The 20292-nt window shown below is 50.9% G+C and overlaps 1 protein-coding gene across 1 annotated transcript in view; it reads left to right on the forward strand.

Moving 5' to 3' along the window:
- The window catches only part of CUX2 (cut like homeobox 2), a 323139-nt gene that overhangs the window by 291908 nt on the left and 10939 nt on the right, over window positions 1-20292 (forward strand). The window contains exons 17-20 of the mRNA XM_025402227.1: window positions 771-1534; window positions 3780-3939; window positions 14411-14680; window positions 18905-19093. Of these exons, the coding sequence (XP_025258012.1) occupies window positions 771-1534; window positions 3780-3939; window positions 14411-14680; window positions 18905-19093 (1383 nt within the window). The remainder of the gene's footprint in view (window positions 1-770; window positions 1535-3779; window positions 3940-14410; window positions 14681-18904; window positions 19094-20292) is intronic.

The following is a 20292-nucleotide window of genomic DNA, read 5'->3' on the forward strand; positions in this document are numbered from 1 at the left end:
TAGGAGTTTGAAACCAGCCTGGGCAACATGGCAAGACACCATCTCTATGAAAGGAAGGAAGGAAGGGAAGGGAAACGGGGAAGGAAGGAAATATTTTTAAAGAATTTTTTAAAAAACAGAACAAGTGAACAAGCCCCTTTTCTGTGCCTTCGTGTTTTCTTTGTCTTTAAACATTTGCATGGTTGGATCATAGCCTATGTAAAAGTCAGGTCAGGCTGGGCACAGTAGCTCATGCCTGTAATCCCAGCACTTTGGGAGGCTGAGGGGTAGATCACTTGAGCTCAGGAGTTCGAGACCAGCCTGACCAACATGGCAAAACCTCCTCTCTACTAAAGCTAAATGGCTGGGCGTGGTGGTGCGCGCCTGTAATCCCAGCTACTGGGGAGGCTGAGGTAGGAGAATTGCTGGAACCAAGGAGGCAGAGGTTGCAGTGAGCTGAGATCGTGCCATTGCACTCCATCCTCATCCTGGGTGACAGAGTGAGACCTCATCTCAAAACAAAACAAAACAGAAGTCAGGTGTGTTCTTACATTGCATTATCCCCATGAGTATGTTCTCTGCATATGCCAAAACCTCACTGCCAACCGAATTTTTGGTGGCTGCCTAATATTCTGCCACAGGGAGGGATCATGATTTACTTAGCCAATCCCCAGTTGCTGGACACAGAGGTTGCCTGGACACCCTGCTGGCATCAACAGGGATGCTATGAACATCCCCTGCACGCCGTGCCCTGACCCTGGGCCTCGGGCCCTCCTGTCCCCTCCCTGCAGGCGAGCCCAAGACCTCGGCGGCCCCACTGAGCATTGCCAATGGCGCGGGCCCTGCCAGCACCTCGGAGGACGCCATCAAGAGCATCCTGGAGCAGGCACGCCGTGAGATGCAGGCGCAGCAACAGGCCTTGCTGGAAATGGAGGCGGCACCCAGGGGCCGTTCGGTGCCCCCCTCGCCTCCGGAGCGGCCGTCACTGGCCACCGCGAGCCAGAACGGGGCCCCGGCCTTGGTGAAGCAGGAGGAGGGCGGCGGGGGCCCCGTGCAGGCGCCACTCCCGGTCCTGTCCCCCGCCGCTTTCGTGCAGAGCATCATCCGCAAGGTCAAGTCCGAGATTGGCGACGCCGGCTACTTCGACCACCACTGGGCCTCCGACCGCGGCCTGCTCAGCCGCCCCTACGCCTCCGTGTCGCCCTCACTCTCCTCCTCCTCCTCCTCCGGCTATTCTGGCCAGCCCAATGGCCGCGCCTGGCCCCGCGGGGATGAGGCCCCGGTACCCCCCGAGGACGAGGCGGCGGCAGGGGCGGAGGACGAGCCCCCCAGGGCGGGCGAGCTCAAGGCTGAGGGTGCGACGGCCGAGGCAGGCGCGCGGCTGCCCTACTACCCGGCCTACGTGCCGCGCACCCTGAAGCCCACCGTGCCGCCGCTGACTCCCGAGCAGTACGAGCTGTACATGTACCGTGAGGTGGACACGCTGGAGCTCACCCGCCAGGTCAAGGAGAAGCTGGCCAAGAACGGCATCTGCCAGAGGATCTTCGGGGAGAAGGTGAGTGCAGGGCGGGCGCACAGCGTCTGGGCTCTGGGAGATGTCTGAGAAGCAGGATGCTCACCCAAGCAGGCCGACGGGACCCCAGGGCCCCAGGCCCTCCATTTCTAAGTCCTGTCCCTGGGCCCCGCAGGAAGGAGGGTCACCGTTCTGCTCCATGGTTGTTAAAACCGGGTAATGCTTCCATCCTGGCTAGTAAACAGCCACTTAACTCCCTTCCTCCAGGCCCCTCCAGATCGCCTGAGGTCCAGCCACTAAAGGGTTATGTGGCAGGATTTGGTGGCTCACCAAGTCGCACTCTGGGAGTCGCACTTTGGGAGATGGAGGTGGGAAGATCTCTTGAGCCCACAAGTTTGAGACCAGCCTGGCCAACGTGGTGAAACCCCGTCTCTACTAAAAAACGCAAAAATTAGGCCGGGCGCGGTGGCTCAAGCCTGTAATCCCAGCACTTTGGGAGGCCGAGACGGGCGGATCACAAGGTCAGGAGATCGAGACCATCCTGGCTAACATGGTGAAACCCTGTCTCTACTAAAAATACAAAAAAGTAGCCGGGCGAGGTGGCGGGCGCCTGTAGTCCCAGCTACTCGGGAGGCTGAGGCAGGAGAATGGCGTAAACCCGGGAGGCGGAGCTTGTAGTGAGCTGAGATCCGGCCACTGCACTCCAGCCTGGGGGACAGAGCGAGACTCCGCCTCAAAAAAAAAAAAAGTGCAAAAATTAAGCCGGGGGCGGTGGCTCACACCTGTAATCCCAGCACTTTGGGAGGCTGAGGTGGGCAGATCATGAGATCAAGAGATCAAGACCATCCTGGCCAACATGGAGAAACCCCGTGGCTACTAAAAATACAAACGCCGGGTGCGGTGGCTCAAGCCTGTAATCCCAGCACTTTGGGAGGCCGAGGCGGGTGGATCACGAGGTCAGGAGATCGAGACCATCCTGGCTAACATGGTGAAACCCCGTCTCTACTAAAAATACAAAAAAAAACTAGCCGGGCGTGGTGGCGGGCGCCTGTAGTCCCAGCTACTCGGAGGCTGAGGCAGGAGAATGGCGTGAACCTGGGAGGCGGAGCTTGCAGTGAGCCGAGATCGCGCCACTGCACTCCAGCCTGGGTGACACAGCGCGAGACTCCGTCTCAAAAAAAAATAAAAATAAAAATAAAAATAAAAATACAAACATTAGCTGGGCGTGGTGGCTTGCGCCTGTATAGTCCTGGCTACTTGGGAGGCTGAGGCAGGAGCATCACTTGAATCCAGGAGGCAGGGGTTGCAGCGAGCCAAGATCTTGCTACTGCACTCCAGCCTGGGTGACCGAATGATGCTCCATCTCAAAAAAAAAAAAAAGGGGGGGGGCGTTCAAGACCAGCCTGAGCAATGTAGCAAGACCCCCATCTCTACAAAATAAATTTTAAAACAAATTAGCCGAGTGTGGTGGTGCACAGCTGTTCAGGAGGCTGAAGTGGGAGAATTGCTTGAACCCAGGTGGTCAAGGCTACAGTGAGCCATGATCACACCAGTGCACTCCAGCCTGGGCAACAGAGCAAGACCTCATCCCCCCCGCAAAAATAAATAAAATTTTAAAAATAAAGGGTTAAGTAAGGCTCACCCCAGCCAGGGGACCTCAGTGCGTCCTGATTGGTTGGTGCCCCTGCAATGCCAGTTTTAAGTGTCACCTCTTAAATAGGGAATAGGCAAAGGGCCAGGCAAGCTCGGAGGAGGGAGAAATGACTTAAGTGGGAGGTCAGGGAAGGCTTCCTGGAGGAGGGGGCACTGAAGGATTTTTACATATAGGGACATCAGGGAGGGTACCGGAGGGGAAGGGTACAGCAGAGGCACATGGCAGGCACCTATGAGGAACAAATGAAGGCTGCCTGGACTCTGACAGAGGGGAAGGGAGGGGAGGCTGGGCATGGTGGCTCACGCCTATAATCCCAACACTGTGGGAGGTGGAGTTGGGTGGGTCCCTTGAGGTCAGGAGTTCGAAACCAGCCTGGCCAACATGGCAAAACCCCATCTCTACTAAAAATACAAAAATTGGCCAGGCATGCACCAGCCTGGTACAAGTCCCAGCTACTTAGGAGGCGGAGGCAGGAGAATCACTTGAACCTGGGAGGCGAAGTTTGCAGTGAGCTGAGATCTTGTGAGACTCTGTCTCAAAAAAAAAAAAAAAAAAAAAGTGGGGGAGGGGAGGGAGGGCCAGGCCCATGTCCCAGGGGCCTGCTGACCTACCCCCCTGCCCCACCCCTCGCAGGTGCTGGGCCTGTCACAGGGCAGTGTGAGCGACATGCTGTCCCGGCCGAAGCCATGGAGCAAGCTGACGCAGAAGGGGCGGGAGCCCTTCATCCGCATGCAGCTGTGGCTCTCCGACCAGCTCGGCCAGGCGGTGGGCCAGCAGCCTGGTGCCTCCCAGGGTGAGTGTGGGCAGGAGCATCTCAGGGGGTGCTGGTGAAACCCCGTCTCTACTAAAAATACCATAAATTAGCTGGGGATGGTGGCGCGTGCCTGAAATCCCAGCTGCTTAGGAGACTGAAGCAAGAGAATCTCATGACCCTGGAGGTGGAGGTTGTAATGAGCCGAGATCCTCGCCATTGCACTCCAGCCCAGGCAACAGTGTTAGACTCCGTCTCAAAAAAAAAAAAAAATGAAATGTATAAGGAGGCAGCCCCCCAGCTGGGGAGGGAGGTTGCACTGGGCAGGGAGGGGGCCAGGAAGAGGCAGGAGTGGTGACTTTGTCTGCTCTGCTCCTTTCCTATTCTTTTTTTGTTTTTTGAAACAGAGTCTTGCTTTGTTGCCCAGGCTGGAGTGCAATGACATGATCTCAGCTCACTGCAACCTCTGCCTCCTGGGTTCAAGTGATTCTCCTGCCTCAGCCTCCTGAGTAGCTGGGATTACAGGCATGCGCCACCCTGCCCCGCTAATTTTGTATTGTTAGTAGAAACGGGGTTTCTCCATGTTGGTCAGGCTGGTCTCGAACTCCTGACCTCACGTGATCCGCCTGCCTCAACCTCCCAAAGTGCTGGGATTACAGGCATGAGCCACCGCACCTGGCCCTTTCCTATTTCTTTAAAACAAGAAAAGAGATCAGAAGTGACGGGAGTGAAGTGTCAGTATCGATTACAGTGATGGGTGGAAGGGAGGAGAGGACTTATGTATTGTTTTCTGTATATTTCTATATGTTTTTAATAGTTTATAAATACAATGATTTTAAAACTCCTCTCCATAAGGCTGTAACGAGGATTAAAAGCAGCCATGCTGGCCAGGTGCGGTGCCTCATGCCTGTAATCCCAGCACTTTGGGAGGCTGAGGCAGGCGGATCACAAGGTCAGGAGATTGAGACCATCCTGGCTAACTCGGTGAAACCCCGTCTCTACTAAAAATACAAAAAATAAAAATAAAAAAATTATCCGGGCTTGGTGGTGGGGCCTGTAGTCCCAGCTACTGGGGAAGCTGAGGCAGGAGAATGGTGTGAATCCAGGAGGCGGAGCTTGCAGTGAGCTGAGATCGCACCACCGCACTCCAGCCTGGGCAACAGAGGGAGACTCCATCTCAAAAAAAAAAAGCAGTCATGCTAATAACCAGTGGTCAAAGTGCTTTGTCCTGTAATCTTCATGTCAATCTCCCCCAAAGGGACTGTTTATCATTCCCATTTCACAGATGAGGAAATCCAGAGGCACGGTGGTGCAGTGACTTGCCCAAGGCCACCATCCAGTGAGTGACAGAGCTAGGATGAGCACCCCGGGCTGTGGGCCATCAGGCTCCCTGCCCCCTAGGGTCCCCAAATGCGCCTGCCAAGAGCCTACCTCACAAAAGACTTCCATCCTTTTTTTGTTTTATAGTGTTGTTGTCGGGGAGTGGTTGGTCTTTGTTTATAATGTGCTGGCAGGGGAGGGGTTGGTTTTGTTTTATAGTGTTATAGAGGGGGAGGGGTTGGTTTTGTTTTATAGTGTTATAGAGGGGGAGGGGTTGGTTTTGGTTTATAGTGTTATAGAGGGGGAGGGGTTGGTTTTGGTTTATAGTGTTATAGAGGGGGAGGGGTTGGTTTTGTTTTATAGTGTTATAGAGGGGGAGGGGGTGGTTTTGTTTTATAGTGTTATAGAGGGGGAGGGGTTGGTTTTGGTTTTACAGTGTTGTGGTGGGGGAGGGGTTGGTTTTTATTTTATAGTGTCGTGGGGGATTGGTTTTGTTGTATAGTGTTGTGGTGGGAGGGGTTGGTTTTGTTTTATAGTGTGGTAGGGGAGGGGTTGGTTTTTGTTGTATAGTGTTGTGGTGGGGGAGGGGTTGGTTTTTGTTGTATAGTGTTGTGGTTGGGGGAGGGGTGTTTTTTGTTTTATAGTGTTATGGGGGAGGGGTTGGTTTGGTTTTGCTGTGTTGTGGTGGGGGAGGGTTTGGTTTTGTTGTATAGTGTTGTGGTGGGGGAGGGGTTGGTTTTGTTTTATAATGTGGTAGGGGAGGGTTTGGTTTTGTTGTATAGTGTTGTGGTGGAGGAGGGGTTTGTTTTGTTTTATAATGTGGTAGGGGAGGGTTTGGTTTTGTTGTATAGTGTTGTGGTAGGGGAGGGGTTGGTTTTTGTTTTCTAGTGTTGTGGTAGGGGAGGGGTTTGTTTTGTTTTGTAATGTGGTGGGGGAGGGGTTGGTTTTTTGTTGTATAGTGTTGTGGTGGGGGAGGGTTTGGTTTTGTTGTATAATGTTGTGGGGGAGGGGTTGGTTTTGTTGTATAGTGTTGTGGTGGGGGAGGGGTTGGTTTTGTTTTATAGTGTGGTGGGGGAGGGGTTGGTTTTTGTTTTCTAGTGTTGTGGTAGGGGAGGGGTTGGTTTTGTTTTGTAATGTTGTGGGTGGGGGAGGGGGTTGGTTTTTTGTTGTGTAGTGTTGTGGTGGGGGGTGTTTTTTGTTTTACAGTGTTGTGGTGGGGGAGGGGTTGATTTTTTGTTTTATTGTGTTGTGGTGGGGGAGGGGTTGGTTTTTGGTTTTTTTGAGAAAGAGTCTAACTCTGTCACCCAAGCTGGAGTGGTGAGCCACTGTGCCTGGTCTGTGGTGTTATATTTTAACTAACTTTTTTATTGTGGTAAAATTCACATAACAGATGGGCACCGTGGCTCACACCTGTATTCCCAGCACTTTGGGAGGCCGAGGCGGGCGGATCATTTGAGCCCAGGAATTTGAGACCAGCCTGGCCAACATGGAGAAACCCCATCTCTACTAAAAATACAAAAATTAGCCGGGCGTGGTGGCAGGCACCTGTAATCCCAGCTATTCAGGAGGCCAAGGCGAGAGGATCACTTGAACCCAGGAAGTGGAGGTTACAGTGAGCCGGGATGGCACCACTGCACTCCAGCCTGGGTGACAGAGTGAGACTCTGTCTCAAACAAACAAACAAAAAAATCACATAACATAAAATGTACCTTTTAAACCATTTTTGAAGTGTACAAGGTGTGTGACTATCACCTGTATCTAATTCCAGAATATTCCCACCACCCCAAAAAGGAACCCCATACCCATCCAGCAGTCATTGCCCATCCTCCTTCCCCCCAGCTCCTGGAACTCCGCTTTCTTTCTGTCTGGATTTGCCTCGTTTGAATGTTTCATGTAGATGGAATCCTGTACTACTTGACCTTCTGTAGCTGGCTTCTTTCAGTTAACATGTTTTCAAGCTCATACAAGCTGTAGCATGCAACAGAATTTCCTTCCTTTTTTGTGGCTAAATGATATTCCATTGTATGGCTAGACCCCATTTTGGCATTTTGAATAATGCTGCTATGAAAATTTGTGTACATATTTGTGTATGAACCTCCATTTTCAGTTCTTTGGTCATATATCTAGTACAGTTGGCTAGATCATATGGTACCTCTGTGTTTAACTTACTGAGGAAGTTCAAAGAGTTTCTATTTCTCCAGGTCCTTACCAACATGGGTTATGTCCCATTTGTTGGCACTAGCCATCCTGGTGGGTGTGTAAGTGGTATCTCACTGTAGTTTTTATTTGCATTTCCCCAGTGTCTGATTGTTTTGGTTTTGAATTTTATTGTCATGGAAGGATTTGACTACAGGTAGGATAGAGGTAAACAGAGAAGATGGAGAATGGTGTTCCTTGTGGAAGGAACAGCACAGGCAGCGGCTAGGAGGTGGGACCATGCACAGCCTGGGAAGGGATGTGAGTAGAGGTGGCGGTGGGGGGGTCCCCTGCTCTCCCAGAATAGGAAGCCAAGGCTAGGCGCAGTGCCTCGTGCCTGTGGTCCCAGGACTTTGGGAGGCTAAGGCAGGGAGATCATTTGAGGTCAGTTCAAGACCAGCCTGACCAACATGGCAAAACCTCTTCTCTACAAAATACAAAATTACAAAAATACAAAAATTAGCCGGGCGTGGTGGCGGGTACCTGTAGTCCCAGCTACTCAGGAGGCTGAGGTATGAGGATTGCTTGAGCCTAGGAGGTCAAGGCTGCAGTGAACTGGAGTGAGTGCATTCCAGTCTGGACAACAAGCGAGACCCTGTCTCAAAAGCAATAATAATAATAATCAGGGAATCAGGCCTAGAAGTGGCTACTGTAACTGCTGGCCCTAGGGAGAGGGTGGTGATGGCAGATCCACCCTCACAGCCTCTGCTTGTTCATAACCCACTGGGCCTGGAAGCAAAAGGGTGTATCCATTGCCCACAAAGTCCCACAGAGTCTGGCTGTGGGGCTGGGTGTCAGGACCTGTCCCAGCCCCTCATGTGTACGCCCTGGCTGCTGAGGCGGGCAGGGACCAGCGCTGGAGCCCTGACCATACCCATTACTGAGGTTGAGCCAGATGCCATGGGAGGGTTATAAAGCATGCCCTTATCCCCATGCCCACTGCCAGGCACAGTCCCAGGTGTAATCAGCACTACCCACCGTGGCAGCATCAGTATTCCAGACCCTTCCATCTGAGGCTTCTCAGAACTCTCAAACAGTCAAGGAAGCCCTGTCCTGTCCCCATATACAGTGCCTCTCTTCCCTCTGTCTCTCTTCTGGTCTCTGTCTCTCTCCTCCAATTTATTTATTTATTTATTTATTTATTTATTTATTTTTGAGACAGTCTCACTCTATCGCCCAGGCTGGAGTGCAATGGTGTGATCACTGTAACCTCTGGCTCCCGGGTTCAAGCAATTCTCCTGCCTCAGTCTCCCAAGTAGCTGGGATTACAGGCACCCAACTAATTTTTTCGCATTTTTAGAAGAGACAGGTTTTGCCACGTTGGCCAGGCTGGTCTTGGACTCCTGACTGCAGGTGATCCACCCACCTTGGCCTCCCAGGGTGCTGGGATTACAGGCCTGAGCCACTGCACCCATTCACCTCCAATGTCTTCTTTCTGTTTTTCTCACTCTGCATTTTTTTTATTCACCTCTCTCTCTCTCTCTCTCTCTCTCTCTCTCTCTGTCTCCCCTCCCCCCGCCCACCTCTCTCACTCTCTCTCTCCCCCTCTGTTTGCTCTGTCTCTCGCTCCCTGACCCTCCTTGTCCCTCCAGGGCTCTCTTTCCATCTCTCTTGCACCGTCTCTATCTCTCCAGGAGAGAGAGATTTCCCAGGATCTGGAACTTTCTGTAGTAAAATAAGGAAAGTTCCAGGCAGAGTGGGACGGGTTGATCACTCTGCTCTCTCCTCTGTCCCCAGCTGCCCACAGCCAGGTCTAGCGCCCCACCCTCAAGCCCACCAAGGCAGGAAGACCCCGCCTCTCCCTGTCATCACCTCCCTCTCCAGACAACCCAGTTGTTCACATGTGACCCCGCAGCCCTGTACTTAGCACACTCCTCCTGATAGAGATAATTTCTGAACCTTTCCATCGCTTTCTCAAAGTGCGAGGAGTCAGAAAGGTGGGTTTCTGCCTGGGGGAGTGGGATTCGGGGGTGGCTGTGTTCTTTCCTGCCAGTCATCCTGCCATGTCATCCTGTTCGCTTCGCTTCTTGACCCTCTAGGTTGGGACATGGGTGCAGACAGTTTTCCAAGAGGCAGACGCCTTCAAAGACCCTCAGTTTTTTGTGGTTTTTTTGTTTGTTTGTTTTTGAGGTGGAGTCTCGCTCTTTCACCTAGGCTGGAGTGCAGTGGTGCGATCTCAGCTCACTGCAACCTCTGCCTCACAGGTTCAACCAATTCTCCTGCCTCAGCCTCCAGAGTAGCTGGGGCTACAGGTGTGTGCTAACACACCCGGCTAATTTATTGTATTTTTAGTAGAGATGGGGTTTCACCATGTTGGCCAGGCTGGTCTCAAACTCCTGACCTCAGGTGATCCACCCACATTGGCCTCCCAAAGGGCAGGGATTACAGGCGTGAGCCACTGTGCCCGGCCCAAAGACCGTCAGTTTTCCAGCTGGCCCCGGCCCCTCTCCTGCTGCCAACAGTGGGCAGATACCTGGGACAGACTCTCACTTTCCCAGGCTGGCCCTCCCACACCAGCATGGCATCAGTGCTGGCAACAGTGAGCCTGGGACATGCCCACATCAGCCTCAGCATCACACAGATGCCACCTGGATGGCCAGGATCAGCTCACTTGGGGCAGGGGGCACAGTAGACTTCTTGAGAGCCCACAGTCACAAAGGGCTGTGATGCTGCTACTTGGAACTCTGGAGCTTCACCTTGCCCTTTTCAGGAGTACTCAGGGATCCTGGCTGAAAATACTCCATAGGCATCTGCTCAGAGCCCCTGCCCTACCCCCAGGCTCTGGGGACTCATCTGTGACTAACTTGTAGTCCTTGCCTTCAAGGGGCTCACAGTTGGTAGATGAGAGGACAGTGTGGGGCATAACCCAACCCCAGCTCAAGTCCTGGCTTTGCCATTTATTGCTGTGTGATCTTGGACACGTTGCCTAACATCTCTGAACCTCAGTTTCCTCATCCATAAAATGGGATGACATCGTACTTACCTTTTAGAGGTGTCATGAGGGTCACTTGAGATCATGAGCATTGGCCAGCTGCAGTGACCCACGCCTGTAATCCCAACACTTTGGGAGGCCGAGGCAGGAGGATCACTTGAGTCCAGGAGTTTGAGACCAGCCTAGGCCACATAGTGAAACCCTGTCTCTATTTAAAAAAAAAAAAAATTAAAAAGAGATCATAGGCATAAAGCACATAATACTACACTGGGCATGTAGTAAGTGCTCAGTAAAGGGAATTTATTAGCGTCATCATCATTGTCATCAGGAAGGAAGAGATCTGGCCCAAGCAAGAAATTATAGCAAACTGTGACAATATATACTCAAGGTGCTATTAGACCCCAAAGGTCTAATAGACCTCAGGGAAGGGACATTTAGGACTGAGTCTTGAGGAATGCTTAGGCATTCAGGATTAGAAGAAAAGTCCTCAGGATGGCAAGACCAGCCTGAGCAAAGACACAGGGGCTTAGAGAGGAGCCTAGATGTTTGTGAAGGGGAGTGAGGGGGATGCTGTAGCTCCAGTTGGCGGGGTAGGCAGGGACAAGGGAGTTCAGAGCCTTAATCAGCAAGACAAGGTGATAGACATTTCTTGTGCAAGGGGCAATGGGGAGCCATTGATGGTTCTGGAGCATAGGAGTGGTCTGATCCATGTGACCGACTCACCCATGACAGAGAAGGAAGGAACCCTTCCTGGGCTCCGGATGTCTTTTCTGAAAGTAAAGCTATTGCTCCCTTTTCTTTTAGCTGTCATACATTTTAATGGTTATTTTAACAACTTTCCAGCAGGTGGCAGTCGAATGCCTCAAGGAAGAGGCATCTTTTTCTATTGGGATTAGGTGTGGCCAGCGCTGGGATTCCTAGACCACACACCATGCTTGCCAACCCGTTAGGGCTGCCTCCCTGGGGACGCCCCCACGTGTCCTGGTTTCTCAGGAGGCTCAGCCCACACTGGGGCTCCCATGGGTGCCTCTAATGCTCCAGGAGGTAGAGGTGGTGGAGGAGGTGGAGGTGGGCCCTTGCCTCATGTGATCTCATGGAGGCCCTCGATGGCCCCAAGTAGGGTCAGTGTGTGTGTAGTGCTACGTGTCTTATGGCCCCATTTAACAGATGCAAGGACGGAGGCTTGGCAAATTCATCCACCCGAGATCACAAGCCCCAGATATCTTTCACATCGTTTTTCCAATATATATTCACACAAAATGTCTTTTGAAAAATGAAAAATGGGCCAGGCATGGTAGTTCAAGCCTGTAATCCCAGTACTTTGGGGGGCTGAGGTGGGTGGATCACTTGAGGTCAGGAATTCAAGACCAGCCTGGCCAATATGGCGAAACCCCATCTCTACTAAAAATACGAAAGTTAGCCAGGCGTGGTGGCACACGCTTGTAATCCCAGCTATGGGGGAGTCTGAGGCAGGAGAATCACTTGAACTCAGGAGGCTAGGTTGCAGTGAGCCAAGATCATGCCACTACACTCCAGCCTGGGTTGACAGAGTGAGTGAGACTCCATCTCAAAAAAAAAAAAAAGAAGAAAAGAAAAAAAATGAAAAATGTAGTTTAAAAATCTGTCTACTTTTTTTTTTTTTGAAACAGAGTCTTGCTCTGTTGTCCGGGCTGGAGTGCAGTGGTGTGATCTCAGCTCACTGCAGGCTCTGTCTGCCAGGTTCAAGTGATTCTCCTGCCTCAGCCTCCCGAGTAGCTGGGATTACAGGCATGCGCCACCATGCCCAGCTAATTTTTGTATTTTTTAGTAGAGATGGGGTTTCACCATTTAGCCAGGCTGGTCTCCAACTCCTGACCTTAGGTGATCCACCCACTTTGGCCTCCCAAAGTGCTGGGATTACGGGCATGAACCACTGCACCCGTCCCCAGTCTAGCTTTTTAAATGTGGCATTGCACTATGGACATCTTTTCATTACATTTTCTTTCATTGCCTCGGAAGAGCCCACTGCAGGGATTTCCCGTATGTTATTCAGCCAGTCTCCTGTGGTTGATCTTGTAGATCATTGCTGACTTCTTTAGTTGTTGCCGTTTATTTAACTTTTCGTTTTGAGGTAACTTCTAATTTACAGAAGAATTGAAACAGAAGAACAGCAAACTTCCTGTACTGTACCCTGTTTGAACAGTTATTAATTTTGCCACAATCATACTCTTTCTCTGCCATTTGAGGAATTCGTTGACATCTTGTCCCTTTAGCCCTAAATACTTCAGCAAGTGCTTTCCAAAAACAAGAAATTTTACAGTGGTAAAATACTGGCATGTATCCTACCATCTATATTCAGGTTTCTTCAGTTGTCCCAGTAATATCCTTTATATGTTATATAAATTTTTAGATACAACATATAAATCTTGGCCAGGCGCTGTGGCTCATGCCTGCAATCCCAGCACTTTGGGAGGCCGAGGCAGGTAGATCACTGAGGTCAGGAGTTTGAGACCAGCCTGGCCAACATGGTGGAACCCCGTCTCTACTAAAAATACAAAAATTAGCCGGGTGTGGTGGCGTGCGCCTATAATTCCAGCAACTGGGGAGGCTGAGGCACAAGAATCTCTTGAACCCGGGAGGTGGAGGTTGCAGTGAGCCGAGAGCACTCCACTGCACTCCAGCCTGGGTGACAGAGTGAGACTCTTGTCTCAAAAAAAGAAAAATTAGGCCGGGTGCGGTGGCTCAAGCCTGTAATCCCAGCATTTTGGGAGGCCGAGACGGGCAGATAACGAGGTCAGGAGATCGAGACCATCCTGACTAACACGGTGAAACCCCGTCTCTACTAAAAAATACAAAAAAAAAAAAAAAGAAAGAAAAATTAGCCGGGCATGGTGATGCACACTTGTGTTTCCAGCTACTCGGGAGGCTAAGCGGGGAGGATCACTTGAGCCCAGGAGGTCGAGGTTGCAGTGAGTTATCATCAAGCCACTGCACTCCATCCAGGGCAACACAGCAAGACCCTGTCTCAAAATGAATTAATTAAATAAAATATGTAAATTTCTTTTCCCTGTCCAGGATGAGATTCGAGATCACTTGTGTTTAGTTTTCATGTTTTGATTTGGACAGTTCTGCCTTTCTTTGTTTTCTAGTGTTGCCCTTTCTGAAGAGTAGAGGCTGTTACTTCCTGGACAGTCTGAGTTTGGTTGCCTGATGTTCCCTCGAAATCAGATTCGAGCTGTGTACTTGGGGCTGGGAATATCACAGAAGTGATGCCGTGTCCTTTTCAGGCCATCCTCTCAGGAGGCCCACGTTGCCAACTCATCCTGTGATTGATGATAGTAACTTGGATCATTGGTTAAGATGGTGCCCACCAGCACCTGTAATCCCAGCTACTCAGGAGGCTGAGGCAGGAGAATCACTTGAACCCAGGAAGCAGAGGTTGCAGTGAGCTGAGATCGCACCACTGCACTCCAGCCTGGGTGACAGAGAGAGAGTCCAACCAGGTCTCTCTGCTGTGAAGTGGCTACTTTTCCCTTTGTAATTATTAAGCATCAACCAGGCGCAGTGGCTCATGCCTATAATCCCAGCACTTTGGGAGGCCGAGGCAGGTGGATCGTGAGGTCAGGAGATCCAGACCATCTTGGCTAACATGGTGAAACCCTAACTGTACTAAAAATACAAAAAATTAGCAGGGCGTAGTGGCACATGCCTGTAGTCCCAGCTACTTGGGAGGCTGAGGCAGGAGAATCACTTGAACCCGGGAGGTAGAGGTTGCAGTGAGCCGAGATCACGCCACTGCACTCCAGTCTGGGCAACAGAGCGAGACTCCGTCTAAAAAAAAAAAAAAATTACTAAGCATCATGTGGGGAGATACTTGGAGACTTTGTAAATATACCAGTCTAGTCCTCATCAAACTTTCATCCACTAGTTTTAGCATCCAGGGTGGTCCCTACCTGAGTGATTATTACTACAGTGGTTGCAAAATGGGTGGTTGGCAACTCTTGGCTGTAAGAAGCAAGCTTCCCGAAACTGGATGTGTCTGTGCCAGATTATAGTAACCGCCTTCTCTTTCTCTGTGGCCCACAGCCAGTCCCACAGAACCAAGGTCCTCACCATCCCCACCCCCCAGCCCCACAGAGCCTGAGAAGAGCTCCCAGGAGCCGTTGAGCCTGTCCCTGGAGAGCAGCAAGGAGAACCAGCAGCCAGAGGGCCGCTCCAGCTCCTCGCTGAGCGGGAAGATGTACTCGGGCGGCCAGGCCCCAGGGGGCATCCAGGAGATCGTTGCCATGTCCCCCGAGCTGGACACGTACTCCATCACCAAGAGGGTGAAGGAGGTCCTCACAGACAACAATCTAGGTACGGAGCAGGTGGGAATCAGAGAGGCCGCCTCCCACCTGGGTTGGCTCCTACTTGCCTTGAAAAGGTGTCTGGAGCTGTGACCCAGTGGCTCATACCTGTAATTCCAGTGCTTTGGGAGGCCAGGGAGGGAGGATCGATTGAGGCCAGGAGTTTGAGGCCAACCTGGGCAACATAGCAAGATCCCATATCTTTAAAAAGCTTTAAAAAATTAGGTGAAAACTCCATGCATACAAACTTCACACGTGTTGGTACATGCCTGTAGTCCTAGCAACTCAGGAGCCTGAGGCAGGAGAATCGCGTAAGCCCAAGAATTCAAGGCTGCAGTGAGCTATGATCATGCCACTGCATGCCAGCCTGAGCAACAGAGCAAGACTTTGTCTCTAAAAAAAAATAAATTAATGACTGGGCATGGTGGCTCACACCTGTAATCCCAGCATTTTGGGAGGCCCGGGCAGGTGGATCACCTGAGGTCAGGAGTTCGAGACCAGCCTGGCTAACATGGTGAAACCCCATCTCTACTAAAAATACAAAAAAATTAACTGGACGTGGTGGCGCATGCCTGTAGTCCCAGCTACTTGGGAGGCTGAGGCAGGAGAATCGCTTGAATCTGGGAGGCAGAGGTTGCAGTGAGTCGAGATCACACCACTGCACTCCAGCCAGGGCAACAGTGTGAGACCCCATCTCAAAAAAAAAATCAATCAATAAAATAAAAAATAGGCCAGGCGGCCGGGCGCGGTGGCTCAAGCCTGTAATCCCAGCACTTTGGGAGGCCGAGACGGGCGGATCACGAGGTCAGGAGATCGAGACCATCCTGGCTAACACGGTGAAACCCCGTCTCTACTAAAAAATACAAAAAACTAGCCGGGCGAGGTGGCGGGCGCCTGTAGTCCCAGCTACTCGGGAGGCTGAGGCAGGAGAATGGCGGGAACCCGGGAGGCGGAGCTTGCAGTGAGCTGAGATCCGGCCACAGCACTCCAGCCTGGGCGACAGAGCAAGACTCCGTCTCAAAAAAAAAAAAAAAAAAAAAAAAAAATAGGCCAGGCACGGTGCCTCACACCTGTAATCCCAGCACTTTGGGAGGCCAAGGCGGGTGGATCCCCTGAAGTCAGGAGTTCCAGATCAGCCTGACCAACATGGTGAAACCCCATCTCTACTAAAAATACAAAAATTAGCCAAGCATGGTGGCAGGCACCTGTAGTCCCAGTTACTAGGGAGGCTGAGGCAGGAGAATCATTTGAACCCAGGAGGCGGAGGTTGTAGTGAGCTGAGATTGCACCACTGCACTGCACTCCAGCTTGGGCAACAGAGTGAGACTCCATCTCCAAAAAAATAAAAAAGCTTCCTAAAATTAGCTGCAAACTTCATGCATACAAACTTCACACTTTGTAGTGAATGCCTGTAGTCCTCAGGAAGCTGAGGCAGGAGGACCGCACGAGCTTAGGAATTCAAGGCTGCAGTGAACTATGATCCTGCCATTGCTCTCCAGCCTGGGCGACAGAGAAAGACCTTGTCTCTAAAAACGTTAAATTAAAAAAAAAAAAAAAAAAGATAAAAGTGCCCATGGTGCATGGTGAGATCCCAGGGCACTGGAGTCAGCCCCAGCGCATCCAGGACCCTGTGTGAGGCATCTGGCTCTGACCTGGGTCTGGGATGGGACAAAGGGAGGTGAATGCAGTCTGAGAGTACCTGGAATTCTCAGTCCACGGCTTTAAAAACTTCCTTCCAGGAAGATGTAGAGAACCCCAATCACTGCAGAACTCCAGCTCAGTCCTCACCCAGTGCTAAGGTCCTTGCCGGCCACAGTGGGGAAATCTCTTCTAGGGCTCTTTCCCTTTTTGGGACACAAATTCCTCTGAGTCTTAAATGCAGGTGATGCCCCCCTCCCAGAGGGATGTACACAAACCCCAACATTTTCACTACAATTTCTATTATAAAAATAAGACATACTCATAGTTTTAAAATATACCGAACAGTACAGGAAAAAAAACAAGTTACTAAAAAAGTAAATAAGTCCCTCCACACTGGCCTCTCAGTCACACTCCAGTGTTTGTGTGTGTGTGTGTGTGTGTGTGTGTGTGTGTGTGTGTATTTTTTTAAGATGGAGTCTTCTGTCACCCAAGCCCCAGGCTGGAGTTCAGTGGTGCGATCTCAGCTCACTGCAACCTCCACCTCCCAGGTTCAAGCGATTCTCCTGCCTCAGCCACCCTAGTAGCTGGGATTACAGGCATAAGCCACCACTCCTGGCTAATTTTTGTGTTTTTAGTAGAGTAGAGACGGGGTTTCACCATGCCTGCCAGACTGGTCATGAACTCTTGACCTCAAGTAATCCTCCCACCTCATCCTCCAAAAGTGCAGGGGTTACAGGTGTAAGCCACCATGCCCAGCCTACACTTCAGTTTTTTAATGTCTCCTTGACACTTTCTGAACACATACAAGAACATATATACACTTAATTTCCTCTCCTTTTTTTCTATATAGATGAAATGACAAACATAGTGTGTTGCAACTTGTTTTGAAAAATGAACACTAGGCTGGGTGTGGTGGCTCACACCTGTAATCCCAGGACTTTGGGAGGCTGAGGTGGGAGGATTTTTGGAGGTCATGAGTTCCAGACCAGCCTGGGCAACATGGCGAAAACCCGTCTCTACAAAAAATACAAAAATTAGCTGGGCGTGGTGGTGCATGCCTATAGTCCCAGCCACTCGGGAGGATAAGGCAGAAGGATGGCTTGAGCCCAGAAGACAGAGGTTGCAGGGAGCCAAGATCACACCACTGCAGTCCAGCCTGGGTGACAGAGCCAAATCTTGTCCCAAAAAAAAATGAAAAATAAAAATACAAAAATTAGCCAGGTGTGGTGGCTCAAGCCCATGATCTCAGCTACTTGGGAGGCTGAGGTGGGAGGATCACTTGAACCTGGGAAGCAGAGGTTATAGTGAGCTGAGATCACACCACTGCACTCCAGCCTGGGTGATAGAGTGAGACCCTGCCTCAAAAAAAAAAAAAAAAAAAGAAAAGAAAAATGAACAACATTTTGTGGACACCTTCCCATGTTAGAATAATTCTGTAGGCCGGGTGCGGTGGCTCAAGCCTGTAATCCCAGCAGTTTGGGAGGCCGAGACGGGCGGATCACGAGGTCAGGAGATCGAGACCATCCTGGCTAACACGGTGAAACCCCGTCTCTACTAAAAAAATACAAAAAAGTAGCCGGGCGAGGTGGCGGGCGCCTGTAGTCCCAGCTACTCGGGAGGCTGAGGCAGGAGAATGGCATAAACCCGGGAGGCGGAGCTTGTAGTGAGCTGCGATCCGGCAACTGCACTCCAGCCTGGGCGACAGAGCGAGACTCCGTCTCAAAAAAAAAAAAGAATAATTCTGTCACCCGCATTCTTTTTCACCGTTGGAAAGTGTTTCAGGCCATGGATGCACCACAGTTTTTTATCTAACTGATGGGTATTTTGACTTTTTCCACTTTCCTGCTGCCTCTAAAAATAAGTCTGTCTGACCTTGGGCAAGTACAGCTATCCCAAGCAGTGGAACTGCTTGCTCCAAAACTGTGCATATTTAAAACTGGGATGGAATCTGTCAAATTATCCTCCAACATGGTGTTACACATTTGGTATGTATGATGTTGGCAGACAATTTCAGGGATCTCCTAGAAGTAAAGAACCTCTTAAGTTAAAAAAGCACTTTTGGGCCGGGCCCAGTGGCTCACACCTGTAACTGCAGCACTTTGGGAGGCCAAGGCAGATGGATCACCTGAGGTCAGGAGTTCGAAACCAGCCTGGCCACCATGGGAAACCCCATCTCTACTAAAAATACAGAAATTAGCCGGGTATGGTAGTACGTGCCTGTAATCCCAGCTACTCGGGAAGCTGAGGCAGGAGAATTGCTTGAACCTGGGAGGCGGAGGCTGCAGTGAGCCAAGATCATGCCACTACACTCTAGCCTGGGCAACAGAGCGAGACTCTGTCTCAAAAAAAGAAAAAAAGAAAAAATCTTTTGTTGGTTGCTGCCTCGTCCGGCCCCCAAATCTCTTTTACAGACAGACCCCCCTCAGCTTCACATCAGGTGCGGGTCCTCTGCCGTCTCTGGCCCTCCCTTCTGAGTCAGTGGAGATAGCCTCGAGGCTCTCCCCTGTGTCTCTGGCCTGTTCCATGTCTCTCCTGGGAGCAGGCTTCTCTGCCCAGCCTGGGGTAACAGGTTGCTCCCCTCCCTTATCCCCAGGGCAGCGGCTGTTTGGGGAAAGCATCCTGGGTCTGACGCAGGGCTCCGTGTCTGACCTGCTGTCCCGGCCCAAACCCTGGCACAAGCTGAGCCTGAAGGGGCGGGAGCCTTTTGTCCGCATGCAGCTGTGGCTCAATGACCCCCATAACGTGGAGAAGCTGAGGGACATGAAGAAGCTGGAGAAGAAAGGTAAGACTTGGGCAGGGGATGGGCCCCAGCACTGGATCTCAGTTTTTCCCCAGAACCGTACCTAGCTGTAACCCACATAAACCCAGGGCCTCCGTAGTCCAGTCTCAGCCTGGTATGGGACTGCATGAAATAGCAACCTTGAAACACAATGTAACAATGTAATTGAAAACAAGGAAGATATTTACAGCCTGTGGCAGTGGCGGGGCATGGGTAGTCCTGGCTACTTCGGAGGCTAAGGCAAGAGGATCGCTTGAGGATCACTTGGGAGGCTAAGGCAGGAGGATCGTTCAAGGCTGCAATGTGCTGTGATCAAAGCTGTGAATAGCCACTGTGCTCCAGCCTGCGCAGTGCAGTAAGACCCCATCTCCAATTTTTTTTTTTTTAATTTGTAAATATTTACTACCTCTCCCATGAAAAGCCAATACTCTGCCAGGTGCAGTGGCTCACGCCTGTAATCTCAGCACTTTGGGAGGCCAAGGCAGGCAGATCACCTGAGGTTGGGAGATCAAGACCAATCTGGCCAATATGGCAAAACGCCGTCTCTACTAAAAATACAAAAATTAGCTGGGCATGGTGGCGCACACTGTAATCGCAGCTACTTGGGAGACTGAGGCAGGAGAATCACTTGAACCCAGGAGGTGGAGGTTGTAGTGAGCTGAGATTGCGCCACTGCACTCCACCCTGGGCGACAGAGCAAACCTCTGTCTCAAAAAAAAAATAAATAAATAAAATAAAAGGAAAGGAAACTGAATACCCCATCTCTTGGTGTCCTTTCACACCTCTGAAGCTACCCCAAAGTCTGTTGCCAGCCCCAACTGCCTATTTCCCAAAACTCTGTGTACCTCCCTCCCTCCCTCCTCTGCCTCAACTCCCTGTTTTGTAGATCAGCCCTTGGCCCATAACAGATTCTACATGACAAAGGACAGGACCAGCAAACAGGAACCCTCTCTTGTAAGGCTGGGCAAGGAGATTGCAAGTTCTCACATTATGTGACATTATATCCTGATAAGATAAGCTGGCATTGTCTACAGCCATACCACACTGAATACGGGATCACGTCTGATCTTAGAAGTTAAGCCGGGTCAGGCCTGGTTAGTATTTGGATGGAAGATCAACTGGCATTGAGCTGGGCGCCCAGTCTCATGCTATGCATAAAGGATTACTCTGTGTTTCCAAAAGTTCAAAGTCCACTGGAAGAT

The sequence above is a fragment of the Theropithecus gelada genome, chromosome 11, assembly GCF_003255815.1.
Source record: "Theropithecus gelada isolate Dixy chromosome 11, Tgel_1.0, whole genome shotgun sequence".
In the NCBI taxonomy this organism is placed as follows: domain Eukaryota; kingdom Metazoa; phylum Chordata; class Mammalia; order Primates; family Cercopithecidae; genus Theropithecus; species Theropithecus gelada.